Genomic DNA, 23,417 nt, shown 5'->3' on the forward strand with positions numbered 1-23,417 from the left:
TAACATAAATATCTGTTTTCAATAATACATTGGTATGTAGATTTGTTTCACTACTGTGCTCATTTTTGACACTACTGACAACTAAAGTAAGTACAGGCATGTTTTTTGCCATTTAATGCAAAGATTCTGCATTCATTTATTCCTGTTCTCATAGAACAACCTGCAGAAAGGAAATCTCATTTGCAGCTATGGTTTCAAAGGTTCTGACACTAAGTTATTATGCTCATTCTTCATTGCTAGAACAGGATTTCATGTCAAATTAGGTAATTTATTTGGTGGTCACAGGTTATTAATATCCTTCATTCCCACTCTTTGACTAATTTTGTTTTTTAATAATATTTCATGCAATTATTCTTCTCAAGTTTTGCTAGACTGGAAATTGAGAACATTATATTTCTTATTTCTTCTCTCAAATCTGCTACTCGGTAAAACCTTCACATTTAGTCTCTTTTAATACTTTTTTTTGTAATTTTCACTTGTCTTTGCAAAAGTGGTATATTTTGATTCCGTATTACAAGTTACAGGTTATATTCAGACCCATGGGTCTCATCTGAATTCATAGAAATGCTACAAAAATCTTTTACATCTGTGTCATAGAAAAAAATGAAACTACAACTAGTCTTATGGTACAGCAGAAAAATAGAGATATTGACAATGGACAAAGTTGTCAAGAAAACAGTCCAGAATAGCTTAGCTGAATGTAGTCTAGAATCCTAACTTCGTGGGATGTCAGCTATTTACTACCAGGGCATTAGAATTTACTTATTTGTCACAAAGCCCTTATAATAGGAGTTTAAATGAAAGTCCTGAGAAAAAATTACCACCAGAATTGATATTTAAAAATACCAGAATATATAGCAATAAATATAAGCATATCTTTAATCTGTAATGATCATCTTGGAATTATTTTCATAGATAGATTAATAAAAAATGCTAAAGGTAAGAATTCTACTAAAATTCATGAGAAAAATGTATAAACACCTTACTTTTAGAAGAAATGAAAAAAACCCAGAATAGAATTGAAGTTAAGTAATAATTGCTCTTCCAAATACAGGTGTTGATAATGATAGATGTTTTTTGATGGTTTGAGAGGTGTTTTGTTTTTTCTTCCTCTATGCTTTTTTTTTTTCCCTCTTGATATTGGAGAAGTAATTCTAGCTGCTACTGTAAGTTGAGGTCTTAATTTCCTCTGGCAGAGAGCATCTCTATGGTTCTGTAAAATAGAGTGGAAAAATAAAGCAAAGAATAAAAGTTCTGGATAATATTAATGATTCTCTAACTTTTTTTGATCTTATGGAATTTACTTATTTGCATGAATAAGTGGAAATTCTAGTAAAGTTCTCCAACAGTCTCTTGACAGGACCTATGTACACCATTATTTCAACTTATCATGGAAAACATAGTGAACTGCTTACCACATGCACCTACATAACAGTTGTCAGGTTTTGGGGGTTTTTTTTGAAAATAAAACAAATAATGCTGAACCCATAATTTTGGGGTATTGGATTGTTTTGGTGTTGGGATTTTTTTATCTCTTTTTTTTTTTGTTTGGTTTGCTTTTAATGTTTCTTTATATATCCCTCAGTCACACTAAACTTCCTCTGGAAAGCAGAGTAAATACTGGCAAAAAAATCCTGCAAATCCCCACGTTTTGTTTGTTTGTTTGTTTTAATCTCTTTTTTAGATTTGAGATAAAAAATGTGTCACAAGTCTAGTATATCCTGTTTTTAAATGATAATTACTTAACATTTTCACTGCTGGATTTAGCATTCTCTTTTGACAGAAGTACAGTTTTACAACATAGCATTAAAATATTCTTAATTAATTCAGGTTTATTTCTCAGTTTGGAAATGTTAAATAGGGATAGAAGTAGTCTCTACTGTTTTAAAATCATGTTTCATTACTAGTAGTGGGAAGTTCACAATCAGTCATGCAATATAGTTAGCGCTCCAAAGGTATAACTGTTACACAGAGTGGGAGGAAATAATCAAGACAGAGGGATTTGAAGAAACAGACTCATAGAACAGCCCACGTTGGAAAAAATTTGAAAAATCATCTGATCCAACATTTCATGGCAAAGGAAGCTGGGATGGGATTACCTAGCAACCTGTTTAGTCCCATTTTGAAAACATCCGGTGATGTAGACTCCAATCACATCTCTGAATAGATTGTTCTGGGGAATTCTTGTTCTTACAGTCAAAAGAATTCTTTCTTATGTAATGATGAAACCTTTCCCAGTGCAGCTTGCACCCATTGCTCTTCCTCCTCTCCATGTGACTCCATGTGAAGAGAGAGCATCCAATATTTTCCTAGCCACTCTCTAAGTAGTGGAATGTTGTGATGAGCCCCACCCCACCTGAGCCTTCTCTTCTTCAGGAACTAAGGCCTTCAGCCTTTCCTCATAGGAGAGGTTTTTCACCCTTTGATTATTTTCATAACCTGCCTTTGCAGTCTGTCTGAATCTTTCTGCATCTTTCATGTGCAGCCTGGCAAGCACTGGATAGAGTGGGATGATCACATCTCTACCACTGCTAATAATGTTTCTGCAGATGCAGCCCAGGATCCATTTTGCTTTCACTGTTGCAGCCACACACTGCTGACTCACAGTCAGCTTCCTGTCCACCAAGACCCTCAGGAGCCTTTCAGTGACGCTGCTCCCCAACCAGCACACAGATCATGGCCTGTTCTGGGCTCTTTGGTTCTGTCATCCCAAGGGCAGAATCTTGCAGGTGTTTCTGTTAACCTCAGAGAGTTCTTTCTCACTTGCTCTTCCAGCCTGCCCAGATCTTTCTGTAAGATGTCTCTTCCTTCTCACGTGTCTGCCTCACCTCACCTCAGTTTGGTGTCATCAGCAAACTTGGTGAGGCTGCTTTCAATCCCATCATCCAGATAATTTATGAAGATATTCAATGTCATGGGCCCCATTACTGATCCTTAGGGAACCCTGTTGTGATAGATTTCCAGCCTGAGTGCAAACCATTGATCACCACTCTTTTAGTGCAGCCTGTTAACCCATTCCCTACCCATCTTGAAGACCACCCACCCAATCTGTATCTTGCCCTTTTGTGCCGGAAAAGGCTGTGAGAAATGGTGTTGAATACTTTGCTGAATTTCAGGTAAGCAACATCCACTACCCCTCTCCTTGTATATAATAGATGTTGAAGAAAGTCAAAGTAAAAAAAGAAAATAAAGAAAAAAGAAACTCAAAAGTCAAAGAAGTCAAAACTAGGGTCTGACAGGTTTATGACAATGAAAGGAAGTAGACTAAGAGGATGGGATTTTAAAATTACTTCAAATTTTCTGGAATGAGACTGGGATATTACCGCAAGACATACAGATGATTTGTAATGAATTTTCAGCTTCAACCTGTTGAAGTTGTATGGGTTTTGTTAAGTCCATGGACAGTTGCAGAAACTCCACTGTGATGTCAGTTGTCTCACATGTTGAATTACTTCAGTTTTATTCTCTCTGCATAGGAAACAGAGATTGACCTTTCTAGTGAAGTATTCTGCTTCCACTATGCCATAAAGCAACACTAAATTCTTAATTAGGAACCAAGCCATATATTTTAATTAAATGCAACTAAAAAAATATTCCTTGAGCATGATCTGAATCACTGCAGACTGTCTGGTTGGATTTCAATAGAAGCTAATCTTTACCAGCTCAGTTTTTAGTCCTCATCTGGTTAGTCCTGTTTATAGTCAGAAATATGAGAGGATAGGGAAATTAGTTCCTTTGGATCATGTTCAAAAAAGTCTACTACATGCTGAATGGATTATGAATTTCTTAAAAAATCAAGAAATTCTCTGGCAAAATTTTTTTAAACATGTTATGCCATCTTATCCTAGAAAGCACAAATTTCATGTATACCTGTTTTTTACATAAGACTGAGGGAAACAGGGAGGGAATGAAGAAGGGTTAATATAACTTTGAACAGTACCAGGTTTGGACTCCTGATAAATACACAGAAGTCAAATTGGAGTCATCAATCTAATATATGTGGAGGTTCATATACTACTAATACTGAATTGGTAAATTCTGATAGTTTTATCATGTTTCATACAATGAAATACAATACAAAACTTGGGTTGTAAAAGTATGTAAGATTTTCTTTTTTTCTTTTATTTTTTATATTTCTAGTCTTAAATGAATGAGGCAAAATGCAGAAAAATGCATCAGGGTACTAGAAGCATTTAAAATTTCAAAGAAAAAAACAGCCTGGTTCCATAGGGCTTTTCTTATCAGCAATTCCATGCTTTGGAGATTTGTTTGTTGGGGCTATTTGAGGAAAATTAGAAGACAAAAGGAGAGCAGAGGAATTTGGGTGGCTGGTGGTTTGGTTTTATTTCCCTAAAAAGTACTAGCTGAAACACTGCTTTTCTGCTTTTTTTGGTTTTTTTGCTTGTCTTACTCTTCTTTTGGCAGTGAATTCTCTACCATATGTCACAGTCTTCATGAAGTCAACTATTCTTAGAAGACTTTCCCATTACCATATTTTTTGCTGAATCACAGTGCCCACTTTCCAGAATTCATTATGAAAAATAGCAACTACACAGTTTGTTGTTTTTTCCCCAGCCTCTCTGCAGGCTAAATGTCTCTTTATGACTTTCATAATGAAAATACAATATTTCTCATATATTGATAATACAGAGGAAAAGATTAGGCCTAGGCATAGACAGATTTTTGGTTGCCATTTGGCTGCTGTAAGATGTGGCGGCTGTGCTGACTGCCTTCAACCAAAGGATGTTAATCTCTTTGGGATTCCACTGGGAAGGAGAGAAAGAATGGAAAACATTACAGAGAGTAAAATTCCAGCAATAAATTGTTCAAGTTTTGGCGTTTTTTTTTAATTGTACAAAGGCTATATTTATAATGTCCACATGGATTGATATCTATGATATTTCTATTATTTTTATTTATGTGGAATTTTTCTATTTAGTTAAATATATGATGTTTTAAAGTTTCCTTATTCATTTAATCATAACCAAAATAAAACTAAGGTAAATAATACACATTTTTTACATGTTATAATAAAAAGGAATTATTCACATTTTAAAGGAAATTTGATGATATATATGACGTTTAATCTCTTTGCTACATCGTCTTTTTGTAAGTTTTATATGCGTATAATTATACCTATGCATATGCATGACTGCAGTTTTCACCAAGCTAATAAAAATAAAGCTTTGAATTAGGTCAATAAAGAACCTTAAAAGATATTCAGCATTTCTTTGTTTTAGTTAGGAGGTTTATTTAAAGTTTCTATGACATATTTACTGATTTTTTTTTTTCTTTACTATAAATAAATCTAGCTGGTCACTGTGGTATCCCAGATCTTATAGTCAATGGACAAGTAATAGGAGAAAATTATGGCTATAGAGACACAGTTGTTTACCAGTGCAGCCCTGGTTTTCGGTTGATTGGCTCTTCTGTAAGAATATGCCAACAGGATCACAACTGGTCTGGCCAACTTCCATCCTGTGTGCGTAAGTAAGCATGGCAGAACATACTGATTGATGTTACAGGAATATCTGTGTCAAACAAGATGAGGATTGAATGCTCCTCAAAAGTATGGAGCCACATAAAATCTGTGATTCATCTATCAGGTGAAGTTAAGTGTTGTCACCTAAAATGTCCGCTGCCTCTTTTTGGTGACTGAATACCTGCTGTTTTGGATATGAAAATTCTTCAGAAAGTGATAGTATTTATGAATGCCACTACTCAAATATGAAACTGGCATTATGACCTGTAGTGGCTTTTGGAAATATTTAAAGTGTATTTACTTTCACTGTTTGTGTTAGATAAGTAAATACTGTTGAAGTAAACTGTCAACACTGAAGATTAAAATGTTTTCTTTATGAAATTTGTTTTTCTTCTTATTCTTCCTCACAGAGGTGCTGTTACTTTGATTTGTGGTTTTGGTGTTCTTTTGAGTGAATATTGTGCTTTGTTAATGAGATTTCTTTCTCATGATAAGTGTGTCAAGCTACCACATGAAAGACCTTTAAGTAATAACATAAAATGATGTATTTAATTTAGGAAAATTTGAGATTTCTCTAAGCACTTTAGTAAATTACCAGTATTTTACAGGTAATATTAGTGTATTGAAACTGTATTAATCTGTCTCCAAATATCCTATAGCTCTATCTTTGAAGCAGAAATTCTCTTAATGCCAAGTCATAGCACAGAATATTAATTCATTTATTCTGTTATTCTGTGATATTTTAATATTTCTTTTTAATTACTGATTTACCTTTTTTTTTTACCAACAATTTGTTACAAAATAGAATAAGATATTTGCTAAGTGTTTTTGGATCATTTTTTGAATATTAATTTGTGTCCAATTTTCCTTATTTTGCTTCCATCTGGTTTTTGTAGGCACAGAAAATAAACTTTACCTTCTTTAAATAGATTTTTTATAAACATTAGAAAAATTTCACTATGCCAATAATTCTGGGTTTTTTTCAAAAAATAGTCATAAATTTATAGCCTCACTAAGTATTTAGGCCACAAAGATAAAATATTGAGTTGATAATAAGACAAATTTGTAAGAAATAATACCTGAGGAACTAAGGTAGTGAAATATTTCCTTTCAATTCCCGACTATGGATAATGAAAATCTAGTGCTTGCTTTACTCCTTCTTCTTCAGAAGAGTTTTCTTCATTTGCTTTCATTACTGCATGTCAAATTCTGTTCAGTTTATTTAAAAATTTAATTAAGTTCTTGAACATGAATACATAATGGAAAATACGCAGTATCTTATAATATCCAAACTTGAAAATGCTATTATATAATTATTATCTATTGTATAATAAATAATGAAAAGTGTTAACATCTTGTTCTGGTTTTGGATTTTTATTTTGACTGGTGCTATGCTAGCTGTCAGCTGTGGTCACCCTGGTAGTCCTATTTATGGAAGAACAAGTGGAAATGGTTTCAACTTCAATGACGTTGTGACATTTTCATGTAATACTGGGTACGTTATGCAAGGACCGACCAAAGCTCAGTGCCAAGCTAATAGGCAGTGGAGCCACTCACCTCCTATATGCAAAGGTAAGAAAGCAGCATTTACAGGTTTCTAACTAAATGCTGTAAAATTAAGGCTGAAAAATAAACAGAGGGTAAAGGAACACAAGACAAAGTGATTCCTTTCTCACCAACAGAGAGACTGGTTAACACATATAATAACCTTATTAGTAAAGACTTTTTGTGATGCTATGATTTTTTACAGTCGTGCTGCCAGGATAACAGTTGCAGAGAAACTTTCTTATGTGTCTGTAGACTGTATTGCTTTTTAAAAAGTTGTCTCTACAAGTTACTGAAGCAAAATTATGGAGAGATAATTAAGAACTTAAAGCCTGAAATAATTTTCTCTGCATTTTTAGACAATATAGTTCTAACAGACACATAAGAAAAGCTACTTTTCTTCCTTTTACATTTCCATTGGTGCATCACAGAACATCTTGACTTTGAAAATTTCTATTCTAATTTATTACATTGTCCATTTGTGTTCATTCTCAATGCTTCTAGATATTCTTTCACTTAGAAAAAGAAATCTTTCGCTTAGAAAAATAATAGCATGATATTAGTCCTATTTAATTTTTCATAAACAGTTTTAGGAAGGTTTTGCCATCCCTATCTTTTTTTAATTTCTATGTGTTTTTAAATAATTGGTTTTATTTTGAAAAATGTACTTTTTGCTGTAACTTGCATGTACATATACAGAAATTCTAATGATTGTTCTTCAACATCTTCTCTGCAGCTTCTCTGTATTTTTATCTGTGCGTAAACTAAATAATGTATTTTTATAGAAGTTTTATTGACTGTATTTTCTTTTCAATAGGTGTTCTCCACTTTCATTTGATTACTTTCCCCTAAGCGATACTGCCAAATAGTTTACAGAACTGAAATTTACAAGGAACCCTTTGTTGATGAGAAGACATTATTTTCTAAATTTACAGTACTAAACATGTACTATGTGTTTAGGATACCTACTTTATCTCATTTTCAATCCAGTTGCTATCAGTCACCTTGGTATTCTCGTATTGCAGATTAATGTGCCAAAGTGCTGACAGCTTATTGGCATGTAGGGATTGGTAAATAAGTTGATCAGATTGCTCTTTGAAACTTTATACAGTCCTGAAATTGTATATTGGTTTTGGGAGATTTTAAAAACAATAAGTACTAATCTTGAATTGGACATCATTAATCATGTCAGCAATGTGCAGTGAAATTCATTCTAATATGATTTTGTTCTATTTGCTTTGAAGTTAATAATGAAATGTTACCTTGCATATTTGTAAGCTACCAAAAGTGCAATATTATAGAAAGGCTGCACACTGTTGTGAAGTCTTTCCTTTTGTCCCATAAATTTTTCATGTAAATTCAGTGCACTTGCTGTTATACTATTAACAACTTTATTAAATGTCTAGTTTCTTAGCCAACCATAATAATTGTGTAAAACTATTGAAATGGTCAAAGTTCCTTGTATTTTGTTTCAAGTGCTCACTACTCCTGCATAATGAATAAATTCTTTTCATTACTTTAAATATATAATAGTAATATATTATACTATTATGTTCCTTTAGTAACAGGAACATGGACAACATTCTCAGGCCCATGGTGTGATTCTTAGGGCTGTCCTGTGCAGGGTCAGGAGCTGGACTTCAATGATCCTTGCAGGGGGATAAACAGAAAAAAAACCAGAAATGTATCTCAGGCTTTCCTCCAGGAAAAGAAAAATATTCAATATTGACCATCAATGTAGCTAACAAATTGTTCTGTCCTTTACTGTTAAAGATGTCAAATACAAGCTGAAAGCTATTTTTGTCCTTAGAAAAGGTATGTTTTCTAGGCCTGTAGTATCAATATTTGAGACCTGCTAGAAGAAGCACACAAGCAGGCAAAAAAATTTAGAATAGTGGCTAGAGAGGACATGAGCCATAAAATGACTACATTAAGTGATTTAGGTAGGAAAAAGGATCTTGAATTTCATCTGACAATACCATTTTTCCTTTGCAGATTACAGAGCTTTTCAGCATATTTTAATAATTTCATATACAGACATCCATGCATATTTATCTCTGAAATCCAATAAATGTGAATACACTCTTCCTGTACCTGGGGAAGGAAGAGTAACCCCAGTAACCCCATGCACCAATAGGGGCTGGGAGTGGAAAGCAGCTCTGCAGAGAAGGCCCTGGGGGTCCTGGTGGACAGCAAACTGTCCACAAGCCAGCAGTGCCCTTGTGGCCATGAAGGCCAGTGCTGTCCTGATGTGCATTAGGAAGAGCATTGCCAGCAGTCAAGGGAGGTGATCCCACCCCACTACTGCGCCCTACTGTAGAGCTCAGTAATGGGGTGGGATCATCTGGAGAACCTGGAGTGTGTCCAGCTGAGCGCTACAACGATTATTAGGGACTGGAGCATCTCTCTTACAAGGACAGGCTGAGGGAGCTGGGCCTGTTCAGTCTTGGGAAGAGGTGACTGAGAGGGGTCTTCATGACTGTCAGGAACTGAAGGGAGGGTGTCTGGAGGATGGAGCCAGGCTCCTCTTGGTGGTGCCAAGTAAAAAGATGAGATGCAATGGATAGGAATTGATGCAAAGGAAATTCCACCTGAATACATATGCAGACATATAGATTTGCACACAGGTGTGTGCAAGTGCATTTATATAAATATGCAATTGATTCTAAGGATATGGGGATAGTAATTTTTACAGGAACTTTTGTTTGCTAGAAAAAAAATTATTCACTTTGAATAAGTGATGACATGTTTCCTTGACAAGAGGAAACCATATGAAAACTGTTAAAATAATCTTTATGACCCCCAAAATAAGTATTATACTGAACTCGCTGGTAGCTGTAAGACACAAAAAAGGGGGAAAAAATCCATATTCAGAAATTTTCAAAAATATAACTTTTGAAGTGCTAAGAACTCAAAAAATTCATCAGTATTCTTAACCATTAAAGTTGACCTCTATTTTTAAAAGCTCTTACCCACTTGTTGGGATATGTTCTTATTCTGTCAGGTTCACCAGTCTTACCTAACTGACCTTGTGCCCTTTAGCTCAAAACACCTGTCTTAAAGGTGATCCATTATCAAAATGTTGGTATAGGAACATAAGTATGTTTGCATTTCTGTATGGGTTAGACCAAAATCACATCTAGCCCCAAAATACATTTCTATTTGTGGACAATAGTGTGTGTTAAGACAGGAATGTAAATTCATTTTATTGGTATGTTCAGTAACTTTTAGTGGCCAATAATTTTGCAGTATTACCACACTATAAAGAAGCATTTCTTTTTATTTGCTCTGGGTTTAACATCTTCTGGCTTTAGCATTTTGTTGTTTCAGTTCTTCTTCCTAATTCACTACCATTATATAAAAAGTTAGGGTATATAAAACCAGCACCATATTGGATATTTCTTATACAAAGAATAGGAGACCATTTTAGGAGACTGTATTGTTATGGCTTTCAAGTCTGTGCTCTTTTTCTTTTTAGTGGTCAATTGTTCTGATCCTGGAATTCCTGCAAATTCTATAAGAGAAAGTAAAATTGAACATGGAAATTTCACATATGGCACAGTGGTATTTTATGACTGCAACCCTGGATATTTTTTGTTTGGCTCTTCAGTTTTAATTTGTCAACCAAATGGCCACTGGGACAAACCTCTACCTGAATGCATTAGTAAGTAGATAATGAGTTTGTTTCTACAAAGAATGTGGACTAGACGAGGTATTATTTTACACAACATTATCATCAGTCTCATGACAGGAATTCTAATAATCACATTTATATACATTTGTGTGTGTCCAGTACTGATGGAGGGTCTCAGTAGCTGCTGAAATAGCAGTTATATTACTCTTGTATGTAGCAAATAACATAGAATACTTATGAAATGCAATAGCCAAACAAACATCTCTGGATGCTCCAGCATAATAATCCCTGACAGCAGAGATGCAAGGTCAAAACCAAAACCTGTCCATTGACTTCACCAGTAATAGCACTGTAGAACACCTAAGATGTCCTCTGGACAGTGTCCTCTGTTTACCACACTAATAGAGGTACCTGAACATCATACTCATACACAACCTATTCACTAAGGCAACTGCATCAACACATGTAGGTTATTTTTATTCTGGTTTGCCATGAACAACTTTCTAACTGTGATGCAGATATAGCCAGAGATGTTTCTTAGACTTTTAATTGGCTGAGACATTGATTTACCTGGTCCTCTATTAGTCTGTGGAAAGAGTTTCATTTAGGATCAATATTTTTCCCTGAGAAAGGCTTCTTTTCTAGACATTAAAAGGAAAACAGCCTAAAGGTTACTTATTCAGGAATCATGGACTGATATTTGCAATACTGTAGCTATTTCTTCTAAGGAGGCTTCACTAGTTCTACTATCACCTCTCAAAAAAATAAAAAAAAAAAAACCTTTTTTTCTTATTAGTGATAAAAATTTCAGTTATGGAACTTGTCTCTTTCTTTGATGGGATAAGCTTGATTGCAAGTCACAGTTAAACCTAAAACCAAAGTGTCTGTTGGTCACAAGTTAAATTTAAAGGCAACATTACCATTTCAAAAAGAGAAATATTCCTTAATAGTAAAGTATCCCAAAACGGAAATTAATTTAAAGTTACAAAGATTTCTTCCTTCCAAATTTGTATTTTAATCTCTTAGTCATTTTTATCTGAATTGTCACAAGTAATTTAATAATGCAGCCTTTATTCTTCTTTTAAAAGAACTTTGGTAGTAAAAGGGATATATATATACTTTTGAAAGGACATATTCTGCTTTATTTGTGTCATTTTTATAGAGGGGTCAATGAATTCTACCTAAGTGGTATCCATGGTATTTTGTAATCATAAGCTTACCAGAAATTTTTAAGAGCCTTTTTTTTTTAAGAGCTTCTGGAGTGTTTTGCAAATTATTGCTGTAATGAAACTCTTTACAATGGTGTGTATTGATAGCACAAGGAGTAATGGTTTAAACTAAAAGGAGTTTGTTTAGATTAGATATAGAGTTGTTTTTTTTGGTTTTGGTTTTGGTTTAATGAGGGCGGTAAAATAGAAAAGAAGAAAATTAGTATTTGAAAAAAAAAAAAGAAATTCAATCAACTTCTCATATGAAATCCCAGCCTGAAAACATTAATATCAAATTAAATTTTGTAGAATGCATAATCATATAAAGGGTAATATTAAGGCTGCTATAATTTTAAAGTCAGTTATTAGGGATCCAAGACTGCTAGATATAAATGTAAAAAGAAAAGTGTGTACAGGAAAGCCCAAAGATAGAAACTGTAAGGTACCATTATGAAATTAACTATGTCCTTATGACATCTGAATAGGGCAAAAGAATCAATCAAGAATACTACAGATAACAAAATATTCTGAAAAACTGTGAATGTTCTTCAGAGGATAAAGGTCTCATTTTTTTTGAAGCCTGCATGACCAACATGCCTTGTTCTTGATGATGTTCTAAGTTTTCATTCTCAGCAATTATCCATAACTGATAGTAGATTTTAGTTAGAAGCAATTGATTAAAAAAATGACACACTGACAAGTGCTTGTTATATGAAGTTGACTATTCTGGCTGTTTCACTCAAAGTCCTCAAAGCAGAACAGTCACAGGGGTCAGCAACACTACGTAAGAATCAAAGTTGATCAATGGTTTATCATATTCCTAAATCCTTTGTGGTCCTGTCAGGAAGGTTCTGCACCATGAAGGTTGGACCTTTGGGAAAACATGTCATTAAATGCAAATCAGTATATACATAAATTAAAGCTCTAAGACCATAATAAAAATTTAGGAAAGAAAAATTGCCATATATGATTTTGGTCTTATGCTGTATTGTACAGTCATGGTACTATTGCATGCAACTGAAATGCCATGAAATTGAACACATCCTTGACCCTGATCAGGCTTCTGATCTGGATTTTTCTTAAATAAAAAAGTCCTGCTGAAAAAAGTATTTAATGTGATGAAATTTTCATAAAAACTACAGTTGTATGATTTAGCAGCTGATTCTACTACACTAATATTTGCAGATCTAATTTGTGGGTTTCATGGTACATAAATACAAATATCTCTGGCAAAGATAGTCTACATACCATGGACAGATGTAAGATAAGAAATCAAACATCAGGCCTAGATTCATTTTGTGTACATAGTGGATTGATTTATGAAATTTTTTTTTAATGCATTTTTGTGCATTTCCCAAACTCAATTTATTTAGCTTGCTTTTAAATTAACTCCTTGTCCTGAATTATTAAAAGAGGGACGAATTTCTGCATATTCTCTACCACAGCAGTGACTTTGGCAGATACTGTGTTCCTGTATTTTTTCTCTGAAGAGTATAAGGTGTGTGTATGTGTTCATGACATAAAGGTCAACTTAGTGAATGAGTGGTTTTGAACATCTATATATGTATCTTTTTTTGACACCTCCAAACATTTCTTTCATAGCTTTTGGTCTGAAGCATATTTTGCATTCTAATCCCATGATCTTCCCCCTTCCCGCAAACCCTAAAAGTGTTAACCCCTTCACAAAGTTTATGTGTGCAGCTGTAAAAATGAAAACTAAAAATTGTATGATCAGTGATAATAACCTTCTTTTATCTCCAATAATTATGCATTGTAGTGATTGACTGTGGACATCCTGGAGTTCCTCCGAACGCGGTCCTGTCTGGCGATAAGTACACCTTTGGTTCCACTGTTCATTACACCTGCACGGGGAGACGGTCGCTGTTGGGGCAGGCTTCTCGCACGTGTCAGTTAAATGGACACTGGAGTGGATCTCTTCCTCACTGCTCAGGTAATAGATGTGAATTAATGACTGTATCCTGAAGTGGTTTTAAATAAATTTTGATTTTTTCAGAAGGCCATTTAAAAATCTGAAAAATCATGTATAAAGTTGAATTACCAACTCAGTAGAAATTAAAAAAAAGTAAAACCAAAGTAAGCATAAAGTATTAGCTAGAAAATAATCCAGAAGAAGTAGACTTTCTTGGTGACACTTAACATGAACAAGAAATTTCACATTCAGTTGACTGTTAATGAAACCAGTTTGCTTTGAAAATATTTTTTTCAAAATATTATATGATTTCTGGCAAGAGTATTAATTTTCACAGTGAAATCTTGCAAAATTGTCTCTTCAAGATGATGGGTTAATTTTCTTATATTTTTTCTTTCAACTTGCAAATGTCTACTGGCTTGATGACACCTCAAATAACTTGATTGTGCAATATATCCATTGGTATAATAAGTCCAGGTAGGCTTCACATAATTTCAAGACAGGGTACTCAGTTTTTGAGGGAGCATCATCTAATCCTTGAAATAGTTTAGCCCTCAATGAAGTCAAGATATGTTTTCTGAAAAACTATTGCTTAGGAATATTGTATTTCACAACTTCAATTTGATTCACTTTAAGAGCAGTGATCAAGTGAAAAACAAATCCAAGTCACACACTAATTTGGGATTTGATTAAATCCCTTTTGTTATTGCAGACTATGTAAAAAAATACTGTGATGAAGGTTAACCATGTTATCAGTTTTAATTCTCAGTAAATATTGGTGAAAGTTCTTTCTTGTCCTGCATATGTTTCATAATTTAATTGAAGAAATCAGAGGAGTTTTGAATCTTATTTAAACCAATGTAATTCAGAGAACTTAGACATGTTTAATGGCAGAAAATAATAAGTAAATAATTGACATGTTTTTCTTAGATTACATCTATGCCAAAACTAGAAGTGAAAAATAACTGATGTGCTCTACTAGTTTCACATTCAAAATCCAAGATTATTTAGAGTATTGGTAAATAATAGCATCATAGAATGGTGGAAGTCAGAAGGACCTTTACAAATCATCTAGTCCAACCTCTGGTTGGACTACCTATCTGGTGATAGGTAAGGACGTCTTTCACTAGCATCATAGAATGGTTAGTGGTGGAAGGGACCTCCAAAGATCATCTAATGCTCCCTAACTACAATGAGAAGAGATGTGTTCAACTAGATCAGGTTGCTCAAAGTCCTGTTCAACCTGACCTTGAACACTCCCAGGGGTGTTGCACCCACAAGTTCTCTGGGCAGCCAGTTCCAGTGACTCGCTGCACACATCGTAAGAAATGTCTGCTTTGTGCCCAAACTAAACTTAACCTCTTTCCATTTAAAATTGTCCCCTCTTCTCCTGTCACCACAGACCTTGATAAAAAGCCACTGTACATCTTTCTTCTATATTTTATGTATTGAAAGACCACAATGGGGTCTTCTGGAAGCCTTCCTTTCTTCAGGTTGAACAGCCCAAATTCTCTCAGCCTTGTTGCACAGCAGAGGTGTCCCAGCCCTCAGATCATATTTATTGAATTCCTCTGGACCTCCTCTAAGAGGTCTTTGTTTCTGTTGTATTGGAAACCTCAGAAATGGATACAGTAGTCCAGGTGGAGCTCTCACATATTCTAAACCTTTCTGGTTTTGTTTTTTATCCTCTCCTGCCCTTATCTCTTCAGTGTAATCAGTTATAAACTGATTATCAGCTGCAGTTTCAGGATACAGAATTTTACATCCCAAGGCACAGACAGAGTTGAAAATAATATGAAATATTAAAATAGAGCGTCTTGGTTAAAATATTGCATTAAATTCTAAAGTGTTGTGAGAATTTTTCAGTATCTGAATCTTCTCCTGCAAACTCTCAAGAAACTAGAATGTGACAAAACCTAGAAAACTGTACACCTAATTCAATCCTTAAACTTTCTATTAATAAAGCAGAAGGAAATTTGGAACAATGAAGCAAAGATCAAGTTCTTATAAATTGTAATTTTAAAGGTATGCACTATAAATCAAACTTTAGTGTAAAATAATCTTATTTATTAAATAATGACATATTTAGGTATTTGAAAATTTGAACTATTTTAATAAAAAGTGGTTTTACAGCTAGAATGAATCCATATTTATTTAGGGGGAAATATCCTCTTTAGATAAAATCTAAGGCTACTTATTGTAGTTTTTCATAATAAGAAAAAAAATTAAAATCTAAATAATGAATTGCAAAACTAATTTAAGAAATAGGCAAAAATATCAAGGAATATAGCCTAAAAATACACATAAGAATATGAAAGCAGCCCTACTGGAAATAGGACTATTCTATAGTATTTCTCCAATTAAAGTAAATAAGTGTTGAAATATCTCAGATATTATGAGTGAGGTTCATGAATTTTTTTAATTGTTTTTCTACCTACACATAGGAAAATCTAGTTAGATCTAATTAATTTTTCTTAATACTTTAAAAAAAATTCCTTGACATAGGAACATTTGAATGTTAATCATAATGAATTGAGTTGTAGAGAATAAAACTCTTGCTTTCTTTAACGTTACTGTACCCAACTATAATTCTCAGTAAAATTTTGAGATTTTCTTTTCAAAGTTTATGTCTGAAATAGTTTCTCATTATAAAATAATTTGCAGTTCGTGATAGAGAATTTCTATATTTTGCATCTCAAATACGTTAAATCATCAGCTTTCATTATTAGCCTTTAAATTTGTTTCTTCATTTTAATGCATATTAAAACATTAAAATTTGCGTGTTTGTTTACATTATTCATAATATTTAATATAAAATATTTAACTGAGAAAAGATGCAGCATATTTGTCCTTTTCGTATATGAAAAAGAATTTAAAAAGAAAATGCTAGATCAGTGAACATAAATTTTGATGATGTTACTAAATTTTGTAACATCATCCTTATGACAGTTTCTTGTCACATGACATTGAGCTAGAAGGAATTTTCATGTCCCATTGATATATACTGACATTCATAAACACTTTTCAATCATCATATGCATATCAGATGCAGTCAGAATTTTTTTGCAATGTAGAATTCCTCATAAGTGCAGCAAGGGTTGTAAATAGTCTAAATATTTCTATTTTCTAAATAGTCTCCATTTCATCAAGATTTAATGTCAACTGAGAATTTGTTACACATGTGAGTGAAGGATGGCTCATAACTTAACAGTAAAAAAAATTTAGTTGAGTCTGCATGAGGTAATAAAAATATGTTCTCTTAGACTTCATCACAGTCTACAACTTTCTCATGAGGGGAAGAGGAGGGGCAGAGATTGATCTCTTCTCTGTGGTGAGCAGCGGCAGGAGCCAAGGGAATGGCATAAAGCTGTGTTAGGGGAGGCTTAGGTTGGATATTAGAAAAAGGTTCTTCATCCAGAGGGTGGTTGGGCCCTGGAACAGGCTCCCCAGGGACATGGTCACAGCTCCAGCCTGACAGAGCTCAAGAAGGGTTTGGACAATGCTCTGAGGCACATGGTGTGACTCTTGGGGATGGTGCTGTGCAGGGCTGGGAGCTGGACTCGGTGATCCTTGCGGGTCCCTTCCAACTCAGCTTATTCTGTGATTCTTTGATTCCATTACATCTGATGTGATTAGTCTTTTAGAAAAATTATTTCTGTAACCTTCAATCAAAGGAGCTGGTGGTTAACCTTCCTAAAATAAAAAGTCTAATAATCTGTAGTAATAATTAGGCATTAGAAAAGAACACATGATTTCCCTTAGAAGAAGAATATGTGATTTCTGTTTGGCATAGCAAATAACCTATTTTCATTTTTTCAACATAAAATTCTTTTAGGCATAATGTTAAATAACTTGCCAAAAACTGAGCTGTTATTATGGAGACTTTACAAGAGTAGAATGATGAGTAGGCCCTGTTCCAATTTTATCATAGTCTAACTAAATACTACTAGAAAATGTTAGCTACAGATTCCCAAAAAAACCAAAAAATACCCTTGATCTATGAATCAATTTTTTTTAATGATTTCAAAAAATATGAAGCAGCCTTTTTTTTTAACTAGAGGGTTGTTAAGTCACCTAAGTACCTTGGGCATAAATTATTTTTAAAGCTTATAAAAATTTTTTGCTATAATTTGGGACTATTTGCAATTTCTTTTTAAATAGGGCTGGTAATCTGCATTACTGATCTGTGTCATATAATGAAATGGGTAAACAGAGAACAGCCTAACTTCTCAGCCTGTGATTTTGAAGCAGACAGCTAACCCTTTTACCTACTTGAGACTATTTGTTATTTATGAAATGAATTAAATACATAATACCTTGTACTTCTTAGATATAATGAACTAAACCAAGTGTTTGCTCATGCACCATAGTTTTCAAAGCAGAGGAAGCTCCTTCTACTCTTCTGCCTTCACTATTCAGTTCTGAACATACTTTTGTCAGTAGAGAGTTGTGTCCAACCGTTCACAGCATTTTTTAGCATATCCAGTGCCAAGTAAGGCAGCAGTTCACTTGTTTTTCTCTGCATGTAAGACTCCAGGATGCTAACTTCCCAAAGAACCCCTCTCCAGTGAGTTTGTCACTTTTGGTCTTTTGCATATTTAGAGTTTGCAAATCTGTTTACTATTTCTTTGTAAAAATTACTCTTATTACTTCTATTTAAGCTTAGAAAAAACACAGACAATCTGCATGAAAGATTATATGCATAGTAGGATTAATTCTTTCTACCTGATTCTTAAAATATTTTAGTTTTATTTAAAATAGCGTAATTAACTATAAAGTAATGAAGATTTTCTCTCAAAAATATTGACATGTTTGACATATTTTTTGTCTAGAAGACCTTGATTTTATTTGCAAGTTGTTAGAAAAACAGATGGGCTATGAAGAAGAAACCAGAACAGTGGAGCTCCAAGAATTCTAGAATTCAACTCTTTAGTATTGAAACTCAGGAATATAATATACCTTCATCTCTTTTTACATAGAAAACTATCTTAAAGTTCTCTAAAAAAAAAAAAAAGTAGATGATTCTAAGTAAATATTAAAAGATTCAAACAAATGAGCTGATGTTCATATCATGTGTTACCTAGAACTTTAAAAGTTCTTATAAAGAATTAAATGTATAATCTTGGATATTATTATTACTTTTTATTGTTATCATTATTACTGTGTTGATTATTCTAACATTTATATACAGCGGATAGCATTTAACATTATTAATTTATTTGTATATGAATATAAACATGTTTACCATTAACCCTCTATCTTAGAATTTTCTAAAACATTTATACCTGAGGGAGATTTTAGCTATCAGGCAGTTTTAATGTGATGTTTCAATTTTTCTAGAATGCAGAAAAATGCTTCATGTCTGTTCCAACTCTGGTGATACCATAAAACTAAGAAATATTTTATCAACACAAGTTATACACAAGAAAATTGTCTTTGCAATCAGGACCTTGGTTTTCCTCAGAATTCCTTATTTTAAAATGAAAAATTCCCAAGGTTTTGTGCTTGTCTTTTTCCCCCCTATTTTATTTGATAAGTGTGTTATCAAAATTTTAGCATGGAATTGAGGGAATTTGAGAAAATTATAATTACTTTTGTGCAATACTAAAAAGTAAGTAGAAAAAATTAGTGGAGGATCAAGTAATTTTGCATTTATAGCGACTCACACCCACTGATATATATGGGGATTTAAAAAAAATTATATATATTTATGAACTTATTTATAAATACATACAGACATGCTTTATAAATGCAGAATCATAATAATATTTCATAAGTATTCTAATCTTTGTACTCTAAAATCTAGGTGATACAGCTGGTTCTTGTGGTGATCCAGGTATCCCAGGCCATGGGTCTCGGGAAGAAAGCAATTTTAAAATTAAAAGCACGATACATTTCAGCTGTGATATTGGATATATCCTGCATGGCTCAGAAGAAAGAACATGTTTGGCAAATGGAAGCTGGACAGGAAGACAACCTGAGTGCAAAGGTAAATCAAAGATCCGATCAATTTTTAAACTGTATTTTTAATACTGTTGATCAGAAAACTAATTTTACATTGCCAGCTTTCTGTTGTGAAGAGGGTGCAATTATTTTGGACAGAAAAATTTTTTCAAATAAGTTTTTGCACTATAGCGGTGGCTTGACATCGGGTGAAAAAATTTGAAACCAGTTCCTGGCACCAATGAAACTGCATGTTTACAGGTTTTGAGGAAAAAAAATAAATTAACCTTTAGAACTCAAATTTTTGATGAATATTTTTTCACTTAAAAATCTCAGCATAACCTGATCTTTAATAACAACCACATAACATCTGAATTTCAGACAAAAACCCCAGTTTTTGGAAAATGTCAGTGTCAGGATTTCTTTAGGTTTATTCATCTATGTATAAAAGGTTGGCTTGAAATTTCAATTATTAATACTGTTGACATTGCTTTTTTTCAATAGAAAACAAAATGCTGAAACAAGTTTATTTGTAAAATATAATTCTGGAAATTTCAAGGTAGATGAATTATCATAAAAGAAAGTTATAAGAGGATATTTCTGAAGACTCATTTATTGCCTAATTTACCTTGCTTCAGAATAGGAAAATAATTCCCAACAGATTCTTTTGCAAAATAAAGTGTCTTGAAAAGAGGAGAATAATTTGAGAACATGTACTCTGAAGTTCTACTTTATCGCTGCTGACTGTGTTATCTGTATGAACGAGAATGAGTAATTTAATTTTAAAAATTTGTTTCACAAACTGGTTTTGTAGCATTCTTTCTGCTGAATGATTGTCAAATTTACACTACATTAAAAATATGTAATCACATAAGAAGGACACATTCAAATTCCCAAGTTGAACATTAAAGAACTGGGCTACATCAGGATTCCACCTGCCTGTGATGTTGACTCCATTCAATGCTTTGAATTAGGAAGATTATATTTCGTTGATGCTAGAAACACATGATTCAAATTAAATCTACAAATATAATTGTCAATCAGATTTTTTTAATAATTGGAAGGGGTTTTCTTTGCAGTTAAAGTATCTTTTCACTAATTCAGATTATAAAGCTAAATTTGTAGGTTTTGTTTCTCTACAAACCAAAGGGGAAAAAATAGTAATTCATGCACACAGTTTTTTACTGTACAATGTGCCTTATCAGTAGGTGGTGAAACTTACATTTTTTAAGGACAACAGAATGGATTTCTACCAAGTAACATTTCTGGAAGAAGGATTGTTCCTGCTCCATTTTTTCCCATTTCAGAAATCATCTTTACTACGTTTTGAAAATATTCTGCATTTTCCTTTATAGCTGTGCAGTGTGGTAATCCAGGAACAACAGCTAATGGAAAAGTACTTCGTATTGATGGGACTACATTCTCCAATTCAGTAATTTATTCCTGCATGGAAGGATACATACTTTCTGGATCATCTGTAAGACAATGCACTGCCAATGGAACATGGTCTGGATCCTTGCCAAACTGCACAAGTAAGACACATTTCTAATGACTAATTTTGTTTTTCCTCTCCTCTGAAAGTAATAAATAAAGTAAAATATAGAAGTCTCATGCCAGTAAATTTTCAGCTTTTTCTTGCATTACTTCCTACATAATTTTGTATGCTAAATAAAAATATAATGCCATGCAAATATGAAGAATATGTTTTTTTAAAGGCAGAGTATAGTAAAATGTGTAGACTGCTGTTTTTTTAAGAGAGTTGTATGGTTACATGATCTACCTTCTTTAATTCTTTACCAATATATATGTTCAATCTTGTTTATGTTTTGTGATGTGACATATCCAGACATTTTTTATTTTAATTGCTTTACTTCCTCTTGAAAAATTAGCAGTATAATATTCTGTTCTTCCAGAGAGTAGAAAATAAAAACCTTGTAATGAACACTTGAGGATTCCTTTCATAGTGACTCCAAAGTTTAAACTGTTGTCCCATTTTGACATACCATCTTCTCTTTGGCCTCTTCATTAACCTTAAAACTCCTTTGGCTACCCAACTAACAGAAGCTATTACAGCATCTCTAACATTTATAATGAGCACTTTGCAACACTTTATTTTCAAGCCCATCTGTTCCTTCTTTATTACATGTCCTAGTTCATCTTTTAGTAGCAATTATGAAAATTTTACATTTATGTGATGCATGAGACTGCCTATCATTTTCAAGAAACATATCCTCATCAGAGGTATAGCAAACTGTTTTTTAAATTTTGAACACACTTAGAGCAACTCAAATAAAAGCCAAAAGCTAGATCATAAAACTTCTTGTTAAATCCATCTTAAATTAATTTTTGCAGTCATAAAACCTGAGAGAGAGCCCAGTGTTTTTGTTTATTTATTATTTTAAAAATTAAAATGAGAGCCAGATTAATTGTACCAAAGATAAAGGTGGCTTGTGATGTCAATTGCATCTATATTTTTTTCTTGTATTTCAGAATAGCATTTTACTGAAATACATGCGAAAAAATCTTCTCAGGACACATTACTCAGGTAGAAACATGAGATTTTAACTTGAAATATGTTGACAGAGGAAGTATAATAGTAAAACAAAGAGAGTGAGATTCAGGATATATCACTTTTGTTTAGTCAAGGTGTTATCACAATTTAGGGGGTTTAGAGCTGACACTGTAAGAAGAGAATAGCCTAGATAATTTGATGCTTCTTTACAGGCTAGGAGCCCTGGGCAGCGTACCATCAAACAGGACTGACCCGTGTGCAATGCCATGCAGACCTAGACCATAGCAAGCTATTGTAGGATTTTCTTAGAAAGAAACAACACTTCCATTTCTGCAGCCAAACAGAACCAACATTCTCATGAGAGCTTCTTGTTGCACTGCTCAATAAAAAGCAAGGCCGTGCAGTCAGCAAGGTGCCGTCACTGAGTTGAGTGCCTGCAGTGGGTCTGTTGCTGGGAGCTGGCTGGGGCTGTGCCCGGGCAGGAGAGCTGGGGGGCACAGCACAGCTCTGAAGGCCACCCTGGCTGGGCAGCACAGGCCTGGGGCCCCCCACCTCCACCCCATTGGGATTCACTGGCTCTCAGCAGGAAATGCTCTTCTGGTCAGCATCACTGCAACAATTTAAGATGTTTTTCCCTAAAACAGTGACTTGAGTGAACTGTTCATTCAGTCCAACTGAAATGAAACAAAGATTAGAGGAAAAAGGATAAAGCCATTATCTCTATATTTTAATTCAATCAAAACAATAGTATATCTGTAAAAATTTTGTGGATTATTTCAGTAAAATTTACACATTAAGAATAGTAAATGGAATATTTCAAATAAAGAAAGTTTCAGAGTATTTGAAAGTACATGTGTAAATAAGAGAAACAGTTCTATCTTTCCCAGTTCTATGTTATTTGAAAAATGACCTAGAAAAATCTATGGCTTTTTAGTTTTTTAAAAAATTGAAATTACTGTGTTACTGGGTAAGCTAAAATAGATTGATCTCCAGTTTTCTTTATCAGTATCTTAGCTACCTGTTTTCTTTATCAGTACATTAGCTACCTTTGCAGAAATTCAGATAACCCTGTGGTATGTTTTCTAGTCTCTTCTGTATCCATACAGTGATTGCATGGGACATTTTAAGATTTGCTATATGCTGTGTAATTAGTATCTGCTCAC

The 23,417-nt window shown here is 33.5% G+C and overlaps 1 protein-coding gene across 3 annotated transcripts in view; it reads left to right on the top strand.

Moving 5' to 3' along the window:
* Positions 1 to 23,417, top strand: part of CSMD3 (CUB and Sushi multiple domains 3) — a 592,443-nt gene that overhangs the window by 532,057 nt on the left and 36,969 nt on the right. For all 3 annotated transcript variants that reach the window (XM_071421704.1, XM_071421705.1, XM_071421706.1), the window contains 6 exons: positions 5,313 to 5,486; positions 6,881 to 7,054; positions 10,506 to 10,691; positions 13,647 to 13,820; positions 19,606 to 19,788; positions 21,098 to 21,274. In XM_071421704.1, coding sequence (XP_071277805.1) covers positions 5,313 to 5,486; positions 6,881 to 7,054; positions 10,506 to 10,691; positions 13,647 to 13,820; positions 19,606 to 19,788; positions 21,098 to 21,274 — 1,068 coding nt within the window. The remainder of the gene's footprint in view (positions 1 to 5,312; positions 5,487 to 6,880; positions 7,055 to 10,505; positions 10,692 to 13,646; positions 13,821 to 19,605; positions 19,789 to 21,097; positions 21,275 to 23,417) is intronic.

The sequence above is a fragment of the Agelaius tricolor genome, unplaced genomic scaffold (assembly GCF_023055355.1).
Source record: "Agelaius tricolor isolate 1412-34295 unplaced genomic scaffold, bAgeTri1.0.p SCAF_2, whole genome shotgun sequence".
NCBI lineage: Eukaryota > Metazoa > Chordata > Aves > Passeriformes > Icteridae > Agelaius > Agelaius tricolor.